The sequence below is a fragment of the Siniperca chuatsi genome, linkage group LG9, assembly GCF_020085105.1.
Source record: "Siniperca chuatsi isolate FFG_IHB_CAS linkage group LG9, ASM2008510v1, whole genome shotgun sequence".
NCBI classification, from domain to species: Eukaryota; Metazoa; Chordata; class Actinopteri; order Centrarchiformes; family Sinipercidae; genus Siniperca; species Siniperca chuatsi.
In genome coordinates, this window is record NC_058050.1 from 26501829 (window position 1) to 26518290 (window position 16462).

The 16462-nt window shown below is 42.4% G+C and overlaps 1 protein-coding gene across 5 annotated transcripts in view; it reads left to right on the forward strand.

Moving 5' to 3' along the window:
- Window positions 1-8501, forward strand: part of LOC122880990 (low-density lipoprotein receptor class A domain-containing protein 4-like) — a 228570-nt gene extending 220069 nt beyond the window's left edge. For all 5 annotated transcript variants that reach the window (XM_044206588.1, XM_044206590.1, XM_044206587.1 and 2 more), the window contains one exon: window positions 567-8501. In XM_044206588.1, coding sequence (XP_044062523.1) covers window positions 567-1151 — 585 coding nt within the window. In that variant the 3' untranslated portion in view covers window positions 1152-8501. The remainder of the gene's footprint in view (window positions 1-566) is intronic.
- The last annotated feature ends 7961 nt before the right edge of the window (window positions 8502-16462 follow it).

Below are 16462 nucleotides of genomic sequence, written 5' to 3' on the forward strand. Positions count from 1 at the left end.
AAGTTATGATAATACAATGAGTCCTTTCCAAGTGTTTGACACTAAAACATATTCATAGGTATAATAATATTGTTGGGCTGTGCAATTCACTATTATCATTTGTTTGTCTGTCACTGGTATCGTCATATGATTATATGTTTTTCATTTTACAGAATTCTTAATATTACAGAGGCAATTCTCAAAATTAATAATTCCAGGCAAATTGTAATTAAGCAAAAATAGGTGTTGAAGTTGTTGTTTTACACTTTTCAAGAGTTTTTTCTGATGTAATACATTACAGTGGAATACACACAGTTCACTGCACTGAACATCAGTTTGTTTTATATGCATACATTTGCCATGTTGTGTTATATATCAGAAAAATATTAATATTGTGATACTGATTTTAACCCTGTTGCCTGTTGATGCTAGCTAGCTGTCATAACTGAACTGTACTAACTGTATTCTTCTATCTGTTCTCCTTTCCCTACTTCCTACCTTGTGTTCCCGCCTTACTCTCCTTTCCTCCTCCCCCTTCCCCTCCTTTTCTCCCTCCCTCCCTCCCTCCCTCTCTGTCTTTCTCTCAGGTACTATACGCTCCCCAGGCCAGGGATCGCTTCACCGCTCCCTCCTTCATGCAGCGCGACCGCTTCAGCCGCTTCCAGCCCACCTACCCCTACCTGCAGCACCAGATTGACCTGCCGCCCACCATCTCGCTGTCGGACGGTGAGGAGCCCCCACCGTACCAGGGGCCCTGCACCCTGCAGCTCCGCGACCCTGAGCAGCAGATGGAGCTCAACCGCGAGTCGGTGAGGGCGCCGCCCAACCGGACCATCTACGACAGTGACTTGATCGACATGGGAGGAGGCGGGGGCATGGGAGGGGTGGGTGGAGGAGGGGGAGGAATGGGAGGAGGCGGTCCAAGACCGCCCAGCAGTAACTCGGGCATCAGTGTGGCTAACTCCAGCAGCCACGGGCGCATGGAGGGCCCCCCGCCAGCGTACAGCGAGGTGATGGGCCACTACCCCGGCTCAGCATTCTTTCTACACCAGCACAGCAATAACCAGAGGGTGGGGGGGCCGGGGAGCAGGACGATCCAGCAGCAGAGCCAATCAGAAAGCACAATAGTACCTGCCAAGGCCAAGGACGGCCAACCGGAGGACCTGGTGTGAAGAATTGTGTGGGGGGGCAGGTGGGGCCACCCACCCCAGACTGAAAACTGTCTCTCCTCTTCACCCCTGATCACCTGTAAGCAGTGGTCTCTCTATCGCTCTCTCTCTCTGTCTCATGTCCTCTCTCCACACTCCCATGCACAAATAAATATCAACACTAGCTACAACAAAACAAGGAAAGAGAGGAACCAAGAGTTGATTTCATTTCAATTTCTTTCCAATGTTAGTAATTCAAACAGCTAGCACTGCTGGGGCCGGATGTATGCACTGCGTGGAGAGTTTTTTCTCCTCTACATGAGAAAGAAACATACAGACTGAAATGATTTGCTTTTTTGTCCCCTCGGTGACGGCTCTGTCCCCAGGAACTGAGGATGATGTTTTTCTTTTTTGTTTCTTTTTCGGACCGGGATCTGTGCACAAAGCGAGAACTGAGAATCAAGGACTTACAGAGAACACAACAAAACAGACTCACAAACCCAAATCTTAGTGCCAAGGTTCAAGAGGAAGCAAAGCAAGGGGGGGAAAAAAAGACTCGTTCTAACATTCAAAACACAAAAAAGAAAAGTTATCTAAAAGTTGCACTATCTTTTTGTTGTAAAAGAGAAGAGGGAAATTATGCTATGTGATGATAATAATGATGATGTGTTTGTTTTTCTCTTCTTTTTTTTTTGTCCTTTTCATGAATGGACTGACTGATTGAACTTTGGCTCCAAAGTTGTTTAAACAGTTGGGAGCAAAAAAAAAAAACAAAACAAGTATTATAAGCTTATGTCCTTCCTTTTTTGAAAACCGCAAGAAATACTCGTACCCAGCCTACAACATCTCTGTCTGCTTACACCACAGGCACAGTGAGACTTAGTAAGAGAATAACCTTGTACTGCTCACGTCTGTGTACACTTCAGCCGAGTGGGGAAGAAATCTGCCTCATGACCAGCCGCTGGGTGTACGAAACATTTCTTACTTCCTCTGGTAGTTTGTTACAAGATTTGATGAGATGGGTTTCCCAAACCAGAGTAGTACCTAATCTCTTAAAAAGATGAGAGCTGCTTGGCAAGATCCAACATGCTCCATACTAACATTTCTGGAAAATCTGGCCATCTGGTTGGATATCAAGTTAACAAAGAATAACATAACTCCATAACAAAACAAAAAAAACATATCTAACCGTCCATCCAGCAGCCTGGTCACAGCAGATTCTTCACTTTTCAACTCTGACCCGACCTCTGAACACCTGACACTTCCTCTTTCCTGTTTCCTGCGTCCATACACCCCCACCGCTCATCTCGACATGCACAGTGCATTCTGCCAACAGCCAACACTGAACACGAACCCCGCCGCCATGACAACGGAAACACACAAAAAAACAACAAAAAAAGAAGGCTCGGCTCTCCGTCTTCACGTCTCTAAAGCCACAAAAAAACCCCAAGATGACACAAAGTGAAGATTCCTGTCTGCATCCGCCAGCACAGCGATCAGGTTTTAAACGAAAACTGTCTGTGGTCGAAGTCAAAGGGCTATGGGAGGGTCCTTTTTGTAAAAGAAAACCTTTTTGAAAATCGAGCCTTTTTCTCTGCTCATCGTTGCCTTCTCCTCTGCTCTTGCGCTTTCTCTGTCTCTCTATCTTGTTTGCGTTCAACGCCGGTGCCCCCCCCCCCATCCCAGCTTTTTAACAGTGTCTCTGGTTAACACTGTTCATCATCCCTCCTTCCATCCGTGTGCAGAAAAAGTGCGTTCAAATGATGCAGAGTCCGCCAAGCCCTTTAAAGTGGAGACTGGAGTGGAGCCCTTGTTTGGCAGTGTGCTAGTGCAGTCCTCTCCTCCCTGTGTGTGTCTGTGTGCGTGTACATGTGTTGGTTAGACCTTTTAACAACACAGAAAAGCACTTAATGCTCCTGCAGGAGCATTGTGTGTGTGTGTGTGTGTACGCGTGTGTCTGTGTTTATCGGAGTGATTTATTAGCCGCTGAGTTTAGAGATTCAAGGACATATTACTTATTTGGCACTGTCCATATTAACACATCATTAATTAAGCTTTCATTAAAGCCAGAGATGCATTGTGGTTGCTATCGTGGTGCAGAAGTGACCTCACTGTAAAAGCTCAAAGAGAGTGCATGCCACAGTCCACCCCACAGGTTCCATTATAGCTGCACAAGTAAACTACACCTTTCTTGATAATGGTGATACAGTAGATTCACACACTGTGTCCCAATTTCATACTACATACTTATTCTCAGCAGGTTTTGAGTATGTAGTGTGTTCATACAAAAAAAAGTGTAAAAATGGAGTATACTCAGTTTGTACACTAAAGACATTTGTTGTGAGTGCAGTGTAGATGGATACTATCGTCCCTCAATGCAGTGCACAAAGGAAATAGAGGAGCTGCTCACTGCTGCAAAATATTAAAACAAATAGTGGTGGTGCGACAGCTCGAGGAAGATCTGAGAAAAGAAAATAGAAAGTTCTAAATCTTTGGAAAAGAATTTTGCTTTCTCTTTGAGGAGATTGGGAGGATAAGGCTGGTGTTGTCACATGACAAGACCAAAACCTACAGTGTGTTCCTTTGCCTGTCTATACTTTCAGACTTCCCTACCGTGTCTGTGGCCCCAAGCCCACTGTTCCTACTGAAGATGTAAATCTTTAAAAACCCAATTATATGGTTTGACAAAAATTTCTTAGCTCATCATCCACTTGTTTTTTCCAAAGCTGGTCTTTGGCATTGGATGTGAATCTCCTAAGGCCAACACCAAAGACTATTTTTGAACAGAGAAAGGGATTACTATCTCTTCCCCATATATACTACCACCTGTTATCACGTGACCAAAGTTCCATACTTGGGTCATGTTATAACTGAGGAAACTCCATGTGCTGAGGAAGACTGTGATAGGTGGTGGAAAGTTCCCGATAAAGGTAGTAAGTGGACCTTGAGTAAAAACTTTTTTTTGTCAAACTACCGTTTCCAATGTCAAGAAGGAACTTTCACCCTCACAATTTTTGGAAAAGTGTTCCTAAAACAGCTGCTCACTGTAGTTTTTAGAAAACAAACAGGAGTAAATAGTGCATTTGTTGGGGACTATTTTCAGCGGCGGATTAATACACATTTGGCGCTCTAGTGAGTATTTGGGGCAGCAGGACGGTGTATGTGGGACTGAGTTGAAACTACAGTGTGTGTGTTCATGGTAATGAAGGAACATGTTACCCAGTCCAACAGTGTGGCTCATTGATGTGTTTTACAGTTTTTGGACAACAATGGAGCTCTATGGCACAGAGGAATAAGATATATCAGGCTTCATTATACACACAATACTTTTTTGTAGTATCAACACATTGTTGGTTTTGGTCTTTTTGTGGGATTTACTGATAAGAAAAATATAGAATATCACCAGACTTATCTTTTAAAGGTGGGGTATGCGATTCTAATCCAACACGTCTTTTTGTCAAATTCAGTGAATATCTCCTCACGGTCCGCTAGCTGTCCGTTCAGTGTGTGCGCTGTAAAAAAACCTGCAGTGTTTGTACACAGCCCTGGCTCTGTAAATGGGAAACAGACAAAGTGGCTCGGACCAAGCCAACACTATTCCAGCCAGGATTTGTGTGTCAGGTAACGTTAAACGACTTGCCCACGGACATTCTGCTGCCTTTCTAGTTTGCCAAGATATGCTGTTGTTGTGATGTTAGCTATAGTAGCAGGAGAGTTGTGTGCATCGCTGTCTGGAGCTGCTGTGCTGGCTCTGGGAAACATCTCGTCCTCTCTGCCTGTTAGCTTCGCAGCAGCAACTGTAGCGACAGTCTGCTAACCCACAACCTAGCTAACATCAGTTACATGACTTGCTGTGTCGTTGTTCGCTCTGTCATGATATTTGTCATGGTGTTGGATTTCTCCAGAATGGCATACCCCACCTTTAATTGGCAGTGGCATTCCAAAGTCGCAGTTTGATTGACATCTGTTAGCACACATTTTTTATTACTTCCTGTTAGGACAGCACAGAAAAAAGTAAGAAAAATACATAGATTTCTTGTATACTAATTGCAAAAACAGTATACTATGATAATAAGTATATAGTACATACTGTATACTATTAGTATATATTATGGAATTGGGACACAGGTATCTTTTTTATGCTCTCAATAATTTGATTCATGATTTCTACGGACTTAAGTTCTTCACACTTTGAGACATTCAGTTATCCTCTGCTGGTGCTAGTTACAGCCAGTGTGAAGTTGCCTAATGCAGCATTAATGAGTATTTGAAAGTATCATGTAATGCTAATGCAGCGGAGAGGCCTTATGATGAGCTGAATTCCAGTTGAAACATCAAACTGGGAACCTGGAAATGTTCCTGTAGTCCTCTCCTTGTGCACTTAGAGCTCCCATCTGACTTTACACCATTCAGATGTCATGATGGTGGAGGGAAAAAGGTTTTGGGTCAGTTTGAACGAACGCCTTCTGATTCCGTTAGCATCAGTGTGTTTGAATGTATGCATGTGTCCCAGTTGTGTGTTTCTGGTCAGTGTGTCCATCTGGCTCTACAGTTGTGTATGTGTGTGTTACTACATCGCTGCTGCTATTGCTGTTGCTGCTACTGCTACTATTGTTGCTACTGCTGCTTCTCATGCCCCCCCCTCCTTCTGTCCATCCTGTCCCCTCAACTCACCCAAAACTAGAAGGACAGAAATCCGACCATCTGCAGTCAAAAGCACACGTATTGAGACAAAAACGTGGTCTTGTGTCCTGTAAGACCCCTATTGACACGTTTTCATTTTGTTACACAGAAATCGACGCGAATCAGTTGTGAAAAGATTGTCCCAACACTTTTGCCTTTGGCTGTACGGACCTGCTTCAAACCTGCGTTTCTTTCCACTTTCCCTTCCTTCTTTCTCTTGTTTTCTCGCCTTGTTCTGTCCGCGCAGTCATAGCTTGTAAATTGAGGATATAAAGATGAATTTTATGTTTTCTACAAGGAGGTTTGCATGTTACTATTATGTGAGTAAATAAGGTGCCTAATGTTCATGTTTGAGCAGACCACACCTCAGTGAAACTGCTGCTTGGAATCCTTACAGGTGCTTTATCTCAGGCTCGACCGCCTGTCTGGCAGAATGGAACAGAAATATGTGAGAAAAGGTTAGCTAGGCCAGAATCTGATCCTGCAGCGAAGTGGGCAAAAACCGCATTTAATTCAAGGTCTACATGAAACTATAAATTTGGTGACCGCAGGACCGGCGTGCCTGTTTCCATGTCAGCAAAACGCCGGCTGCCTCCCCAAGCTGCGGCTCAACCTTGACCATTTTTAGCTCTGAGTTCCGGTTAAGATCAGTGCACCGGCGGTGTTTGCGAGCGGGCTCACCAGCCTGCTCGCTTCCATTATGCTAGACAGCAGCGGTCACCCCTGGAGAAGCAACTGAAGCCATTTCAACCAGTAATTTGACCAGTGTGTGGAGCAGACATAGGAACCCACTTGCACTCAAAAAGCTCCCACCTTCGTTGTGCCTCACTTCCAACGGTGCTTTTTTCAGTAGTCTGTCTTTCTTTATGTTTGTTTGTAAGGTGCTGTATATAACTTGAATATATTATGCACATATCCTACCCAATGGGTAGAAACCACAAAAAAATGTTGTGAATAATGTAATATAATGTATAGACAATATAAGAATTTTAAGAAGGCAGCATCAAATTTGTAAATGCCTACAGTTAAAAACATGCTTTGTCTTTTTTTAATGAGAAAACATGGTTTGAAAAGTATGCTTAGAATATGGTTGCAACTCAAATACAAATTACTACTTATAATATTTTGCTATAAATAATAGTCTGTTATGATAAGGATGAGATAACCTCTGGATTAAGGAAGTTGTTGAGAAAGGATATTATTCACTTGTTTATTGGATCATCTAAAAACAAGCTTACACAGTGCTTGCCATCATTTGGGTACTGGCTCGTGGTTTTATTTTCACCATAATCATCTAACAAATGTATAGTTCTATTACACAGATCTTTTAAGAAAACAGAAATCACACACACACATCAGTTGGTGTTTATGCCACGACTTCAGCCGGGCCCCGGTTGAATTTTCAACTCGCTTTGTAAATCGTTGAACAAAAGAAGCCGAAGCTGTCTGGTTTGGGAGACGCGTCACATGACCACTGCACACGAGAGCCGTCAGCACTTCCAAATATGGAAGACTATGTGTCTGTACTCATAGATCTTAACAATATTTTTGTTCATTTCAGCTGTAATTTTGTATATCTGCCAAAGTATAAATCTGTGGAGCACACTCAGCACTGCTGTAGATCTGGCTGGATGTTAGGCTCTGGTTAAAGCATTTCAGCTCCGTTACAGGAGGATCACTGACTTCTGATCGCATTAATGTTGAACAGAAAAAAATGGAAAAACATGAAAGGAAAAATGGTCATTCCCTTTTTTTGGTCAAGATTGGAAAGTTGCACCAGCGTGAAACGAGTGGAAAAATGCCGTTAAAACTGTCATTTAACTTTTCTCTTTATTATTGTCATTTTTTAATTTTCTACATTACAATGTTATATGTGGCACAGTATATTGAAACAAAAGTCATGTTTAATCTGCAGTCATTTATTTACAGTATGTACTGAAAATAACTCCACTGTACAATAACCGCAGAGCATGTTCATTCTTATCTATAGACGATGTACATAGCAACGCGCCATTTTCTCTTCAAAGCACCAAATAAGTGGCAGTTGTGTAGTTTTAATTTGGAAAAGTCTCTATTGTATCTTCTTCTTAATAGACCTTTTTTTCGTTTCCTGCACTAGCTTGAAGAACTAACTTGGGCTCAGACTGAATTTTATTTGATTTCTCCCCCTGCAGCGCGCTCCCTCTTTCCACTTATCAGAAGTCTGTACTCAACTGCTGACAACAAGTAGCTGTTTTTATCGTTCCAGATTTTAATAATAATGATAATAATAACAATGATAACGTCTCAACAGTTTGGTATTCTCTCTGTCTTGACAGTTACCATAGGACTGCTTCCATCATGGGTTTTGTAACATCGGTTTGCTTTATTTACAAAATGAATCCTTCTCGTTCCCTCCTCCCCCCTCTGTGCTGAAATCTACATGTATATATGACTGTATTCAGTAACCATACAGTGCATATATATATATCCAAACACAGAGGTAAAATTGTTGTGTATTTTTGCCTCTTTTTATTTAAGCAATTGTGATGTAATAGGTTTTAGGCCTAAGGTCTGTTATTGCAATACTTTTACAGAAAAGAAGAAAAAAATCAAAAAATGTTGCTCTAAGTGCTGTTGTAGTCAAAGATTTTATGCTTGTACTTATGCTGTAGTCAAACTGCAGCGTAATGAATAAAACTTTAAAAGTGATTACTCTGGTGTTCTCCCTGTATTTTTTTTTTTTTTTCCATTAGTGTTATAGAGATAATGAGGTTTTGTAATGTGATCACTGGAGTCGATGCGAGCGGCGGTGCCACTCAGCTCTTCATCTGTCCTCACTGATGCAGCCAAATAACATGTGAGCAGGATTAAAGGCAGATGAGCAGCTTCTCAGACTTGTTAGGCTGGTTTCTGCGTTGCCAGGTGATACAGGTTGAACTTGAGGCCAACACGCAAACCGCAGTCTGAATGGTCTGATTGGCTGCTATGATGCTGTTTAGGCAAGGCGAGCTCATAATACATAAAATACAAGAAAGTGCAACTGCAACAATTAAATGGAGAAGAGAAAAGAGGTGTTCTCTAGTCACACAACATGAAGGAAATAACCGTTCCTCACGTCTATACCACTCCCAGACATTATACCTAATGGGTATGAACTGTAAAAACAACAAAGTAAAGACGGAAATAATTCACCTGTAATTAGAAAACAGCCATGTTAATAATGTATTAAGAAGCTACCGTCAAAAAGATGCTGACAACTGCATCTACCCCACAGCCCCGAACCACACAAACAGGCCAACACACCAACGGTAACTAATTAATAGCTGGAGAAAACACAAAGGTGTTCAGTTTCCTTTTGATCGTAGACACAGCTGTGACAGATTTCAGGCCATCAGGTAGTTTGCTCCAGAGAACAGGACCAAATAAAGTTCACAGACCCTGCTCAGAGTTACACCAGAACAGAAAAGTCAAGATGTAATGGTTTCGTTTGGCCTTTACATAAATCTACTATTGATGAGACAGTCGCATCGGTCAGGCAGGTAAACAGGAGGAGCTGGTGACAGCCATCAAAACAAAGGCACTCCACTGATGTAGCACTGCAGTCCCAAAACAAAGCAGCAGAGCTATCCTGCCTTATACGCCGCGATCACGTCATATACGATGTTGACGACTTGTGAGTGAGTCATCAGACAACTGAGTTGGTCATGCGAGGGTTAAAAGGACAATTATAATGTTACATTTGGGTTTAATTACCTTGAACAATGGACTGCAAGGAGGCCGCCATGTTTGTTTGCCTATTTAGACACTTCTGTATTGTTTGGGCAGATATAGCAGAGCTTCCAGAGAAATCCCCGTCATAATTACAACCTGGATGTTGACGTGAATGCTATTTACGAGTTGGAAACAAGTAATTAGGGTGATGTGACGTGAGCACAGCATTAGTACCCAGTACAGGTCCAGCTCCAGAAACACTGGATCATACATTTCCTATAATGCAACCAGATCGCACCATAGAACCTCCCCGCCTGGTAAATGCCCAAGACTGATAGCCCCATGTCTCAATAGGTGACACGGGCTTTCTGTTAAAAAATCTCCAAGCCCAAGCTGAGATAACCCTGATGACATCATCACAGGTTATTTTCTCAGACTTTTAGAAACAACAACGCCACGGCTACTGCAGACATTATACAACTGTTTTCAGTCAACTGATTTTTATGTGCGGAGCGAGCCTTTAATCAAATCGAGCAGTGCCGTTTGAAGAGTTCACTGGCTGCTGTGAAGGGAAAAAACAGGAACCGACCACTTCTGCTGCGTGTTCATGAAGCAGCCGCGTCCCTGCCACAGCCAACACACCACATGCTGTGTAAAAAGATGGCTCCGCCAAAATACTTCAGTACTTCCTTTCTTTCGTGTGTTGCTGAGTACAGTCTGCTGAACCTTTCCCATTGTTAAAGCAGCACAGTAACGGTCAGATGCAGGTCACATTAAAAGTCTCCCTCTTTCCTCCGTCAGTGTGTTTTGTTAAAGAGTCGTTGGCAAAGATCCTCTTGAGCCAGGAGCAAATGACTCACTCAGCTCAAAGTACTCAAAGTAATGAAATGCATAAAACATACGTTTCTGTATATTTCAGCAGCAAGAACAGTTTATTTATAGACAGAGCCCATCTGGCAACTTGTCATCACATTCACAGGAGTGAGCTAATGTTCAAAGCACTTAGCCTCACTTACAAGTGCAGAGGGAGGGTGGGCCCCGGGGCCCCGCCTCCCGTCCTTTCTGTGAACCTCCTGCTGCAAAAACGCTGCAAGGAGCACAGCGGTCCCGTTACTGTTCACATTTCCTCCTGACTCACTTTCTTCAGACCACACACACAAACACACACACACACACGCCTTGAGAGCTGGCAGACCGGTGAAGGCCATGCAGAGGAAATCATGCATACATCAGCTGCAGTTTGTTCAGAGATGAGACATGATGCAGCTTCAGAGTCTGAACCTCTCCAGGCTTTTAGCATCAGATGGGAAACAGAAGAGGAGCAGGACGAAGCTGCTTTCTAGTATTTCACTTCCATATTCCATCAGGGAGCAGTGCCTGATGTTCGCTCTCTGTTTGACTTTAAAGTCATGGTGTCTCAGCCTCTGCTGGACTGATTTTGACTAATATTCTCTGTGAGTCCCCCATCTTGTTGGATGTGCATTACTGCTTATTGCTATTATTGCTAGAGTAACTCTTTAAACATTAAGGGTCACTTCACCCAAATTACAAAAAAAAAACATATTTTCTCACTCACCTCCTTTCTAACACACAAACCATTCAACACCACCTCTCCCCATACACAACCACCTGCTATTGACCAGTTCTACACTGAGGCCACGTGGTGACAACTGAGACATCTCCATGACAACTTGGTAAACTCCGTTGAAGAAGAAGAAGACCATGAGATGTGGTTGAAAGCCCTGTAAAAAAAAAAAAAAGCTAGTAAGTGGACTTTGGGTTAAAGGTCAGGAACATCTCTGTCCATTATTCTGGATAATCAGTGTAATCATCAATTCAAACTACTTTGTATCGCAGAAACAGCCCTTATGAAAACTGCAGACAGTCTGTACAGTGAAGCAATAATAATTAGCAATGCTGCTGAACTTTTGAAATGTCAGTTTGCAATGCTGTGAGCACCACATGGTGGTGCCTGCATCGTACTGGGGTGGAGGTTGCCCAGTACAACGGAGGTGAATCTCAGAGACGCATGTCTCAGCACCAAAACTATCTGCCTGCCTAGATTCCACTAAGGCGGAGTGAAACAATAATAAACTGACATTTTACCATTTAGATGTAGCTCCCATTTGGATTTTTGGTCCCTTCTGTTTGATGTTGTCATTTAAATATTACAGGATCTAAAATCAAACTTGAGATTTGTGACATTGAACATATGCCACTCAAAGACTGTAAACAAAGCTTTATGGCCAAACTACTGCAACTTTCTAATGTACACGCAGCCTGTCAGCCACATCAAGGATGAGTCCGCTGACCTTTTGGAAGAAAAGATGTAAAGTAGAGACAATCACAGACTGTTTGGACAGTTTCCTGCCTCCTCACCTGTGCTTCACCTCAGGCTTCCCAGAGGCATCTTGACATTTGAGTCATGTTTAGCCACTGACTCACACCTGAGGAACACAGATTGTCTTTACACTAAAATGATTTCAGGGAGCGCGGCGCTGCTCTGTCCGCTGTGTCATACTCCCTGTGGGAGAACACACAGGTGTTTGTGTGAGGGGCCGTGGACCGCATAAACAGTTGTTCATTAGTTTGGACAGCAGAGGTCATTGTAACTCACACACACTTCCCATCAGCACTGAGAAATAGTATCATATTTCCATATAGATAAGATTCATAATGAAGGAGGCAGGCTGGAGCGCGTCCAGGGTCTGACAGCATGATGTTTAGATCTGTGCAGCGTTTCTGGACACTGTCAGACCACACTGACTCTTCAGTAAGTGGTGTGTACCTTGACCTTAACCCCCTGAGTCGCTAGAACACTTTCCCGCCTGTTGTGCTGCCCAGTGCATACCTGTGCTTTCATCTCTGGGGAACAGATGTCCAGCACTGTGACTGAACATCTATTCTGAAATCATGGAGAGCAAGTGCTTTTTTACAACATCTGAATGTAAAACACTTGATAAAGGTGGACCTTTTAGTTGTACATTCAAATAGAAGCAGAGGGGGGTTGAAACTAAGTACGTTTACTCAAGTACTGTTCTCGAAGCTGCATTTATCAATATTTTTATTTTAATAATGGATCAAACACCGCTCGTGGTGGTGAACGCACCGTGTTGTTTCGGTTCACCCTCACTGCTCTCAGCCACCTGGTTTGCAGCCGCAGCAAGCAGCTCCATTAAAGCCACCGTAGTAAGCGGCAGACAGACACAGGTAGAGACTAGCTGGTGAACACAGCGGAGCATCCAGCAGCTAAAGAGTCACATATTTTTCTCAGGAGTTTGTGGCCAAAACATGTGAGCGAATGTGAGCGAATACTGAACTTACAGGTGGCCAGAAACACGACTTCCAAATGAACGTGCTGCCCTGTGTCTGCTGAATGTGAAACACATTTATGTACTGCCATATTAACTTTATAAGGTGATGATACAATGTCAGGTACTTGTACTGTAATTGTGTTTCTATCTAATGCTAATACTTTATACTTCTACTCCACTACCTTTAAGGGACAAATACTCTACGCTTTCCTTCGCTACTTTCATGGATGGATTCCAGAAGTAGTGAAGTAAAGAGTAGAATATTTGAACGGGCACAGGGGTCAGGGCCAGGGGCCCCTAAGTCGCAGCCTGTGTCAGGTGATTTCTCATTCCAAACTGAAAGTGAAGGTCCGTCTGAGAAACTGAAGGAATAGCACAAACATTTACATTCACAAGGCTATCGCAAGAAAGAAGCCATCAAAGGAATCCCTCTAGATTGTATGTTTAGGTCTAGTTCAGGGTTCAGGGTTTAGGGAATTGACAACATGCTGAAAGACATCAAACTTCACAAATGGGAGGTCACCTGACTTGGTCAGCTGGTTGTTGGTGGTGTGATCACAGAGACTATTTTTCTGTAGGAGGACTTTGACTTTTGATACTTTTCAGCTGCAGTGAGGTTGTTCAGCCACTTGGGGGCAGAACTCCACAATAAGCCAAAAATCACAGGATATACAGTTGTATGCAAAAGTTTAGGAACCCCTGACAATTTCCATGATTTTCATTTATAAATATTTGGGTGTTTGGATCAGCAATTTCATTTTGATCTATCAAATAACTGAAGGACACAGTAATATTTCAGTAGTGAAATGAGATTTATTGGATTAACAGAAAATGTGCAATATGCATCAAAACAAAATTAGACAGGTGCATAAATTTGGGCACTCTTGTCATTTTGTTGATTTGAATACCTGTAACTACTTAGCACTGATTAATTGGAACACACAATTGGTTTGGTGAGCTCATTAAGCCTTGAGCTTCATAGACAGGTGCATCCAATCATGAGAAAAGGTATTCTAGGTGGCCAATTGAAAGTTGTTGTTCTCTTTGACTCTCCTCTGAAGAGTGGCAACATGGGGGCCTCAAAACAACTCTCAAATGACCTGAAAAAAAAGATTGTTCTACATTATGGTTTAGGGGGAGGCTACAAAAAGTTATCGCAGAAATATAAGCTGTCAGTGTCCACTGTGAGGAACATAGTGAGGAAATGGAGGACCACAGGCACAGTTCTTGTTAAGGCCAGAAGTGGCAGGCCACATAAAATATTGGAGAGGCAAAGGCGAAGGATGGTGAGAACGGTCAAAAACAGCCCACAGACCACCTCCAAAGACCTACAACATCAACTTGCTGCAGATGGTGTCACTGTGCATCGTTCAACGTCGCTTGAGGTATGCAAACACACATTTGGACAAGCCAGCTTCATTTTGGAATAAGGTGCTGTGGACTGATGAAACAAAGATTGAGTTATTTGGTCATAACAAGGGGCGTTATGCATGGCGGCAAAAGAACACAACGTTCCAAGAAAAAGACTTGCTACCCACAATAAAATTTGGTGGAGGTTCCATCATGCTGTGGGGTTGTGTGGCCAGTGCCGGTACTGGGAATCTGGTTAAAGTTGAGGGTCGCATGGATTCCACTCAATATCAGCAGATTCTTGAGAATAATGTTGAGGAATCAGTCACAAAGTTGAAGTTACGCCGGGGCTGGATATTTCAACAAGACAACGACCCAAAACACTGCTCAAAATCTACTCTGGCCTTTTATACAGAGGAACAAGTACAATGTTCTGGAATGGCCATCCCAGTCCCCAGACCTGAATATCATTGAACATCTGTGGGGTGATTTGAAGCGGGCTGTCCATGCTCGGCAACCATCAAACCTAACTGAACTGGAGATGTTTTGTAAGGAGGAATGGTCCAAAATACATTCATCCAGAATCCAGACACTCATTACAGGCTATAGGAAGCGTCTAGAGGCTGTTATTTCTGCTAAAGGAGGCTCTACTAAATATCGATGTGATTTTTTTTTTTTTTTTCTGTTGGGGTGCCCAAATTTATGCACCTGTCTAATTTTGTTTTGATGCATATTGCACATTTTCTGTTAATCCAATAAATCTCATTTCACTACTGAAATATTACTGTGTCCTTCAGTTATTTGATAGATCAAAATGAAATTGCTGATCCAAACACCCAAATATTTATAAATGAAAATCATGGAAATTGTCAGGGGTTCCTAAACTTTTGCATACAACTGTACTGTGGAATGGCCTTGTAGAATTGATATGGAAAACACCCTTTTACACATCCAGCAGACACGAAGGGACGTTAGCATTCATTTTGAGTTGTGCTTCTGGCCACCTGATTAATGTAAGTCCAATACTGACTCTCTGTCTCCACTGACTCCTGAGAAAATGGCTCTTTAGCTGCTAAACGCTCCACTCTGTTCACCAGCAAGTCGTTAACTCTGTCTGTCTGCTGGGTGCTGCTGAGCAGGCAGTGCACAGTGGAGTTATCAAAGCTGTTTGACTGGAAAGAGCTGCCTGCTGCTGCTGGAAATTCCAATGATGACAGCGGTGACGTAAAACCACACAGAAATGATGAATTTGCAGAGCTGAGGGGAACTGCAGATTCTCTTTGGGTTTACTAGAACCCTATTATCTGACCCATTGCTCCTACAAAAAATATTGATTGCAGCTTTTAGTATATTTAGCAAACAATACTTTTACCTGAGTCAGATTTGAATGCAGGAATGGAGGGGGTGTACATGTATTGCTAATTTTATTTAAATAAAGGATGTGAATACTTCTTCCACAACTGTATAAAAGCTTTGTTACAGTCGAGTACAGTCCGGTGAGGCCTGGAGGTCTCAGTCATTTGTCAGTTATAGTAACTGGTGATTCGCAGAATCATGGTTTTAAAGTGCGGCTGTGGAACTGTTCACAGATGACAACTGGGGCATAAGCGTAAATGTTAAAACGTAGCGTAACAGTAGCAAAAAGATAAATGTCAAAAAGTCAGTGAACTGACTGAGTTAATGTTGATTACACAACAATATTCTACCTTAAACTGATTAACATTCGCGACCAAGTCAGGCAGGAGCAGGAATACCTGAGTGTATACAGTTGAATAAATTCTGTTACTTCCTCTTTCAGAAGTTACATTATTCTCACTTACAAATACAAGAAGTCTTCATTTTGCTAGTTGCACAGTCTAACGGCCTATAAATGCAGCATACAACCTTTGATTAGCTTTCATTTTATTCAGTTGTGGTTTTAACTAGACATGTTTGAATTTCTGACAAGAACATTTGTCTACTTACCAAAGGACCCAAAACATTTCATCTGACACACTGTCAACACTGAAGCCCATGTGTCCGTTCACTAAACTGACATGTACTGTGCCCTTTTACTGCTCCAAGAGCAGCTTCCAAACAAACAAACATCTGACTTTGTCATTTCATACACAACTTTCGGTGAATACATAAAGTGGTACACACACCAAAGTAATGTAATATATTAATTTGGGCTATCAGTCAAAAATACATTAGAAAAACTTAATTTCTTACTCATTACATTAGAAAAGACACAAGGTGATACCCAGCCTTCAGAAAGTCATCAAGTAAATGCATTCAAAGCACTGCTCTCTCCCA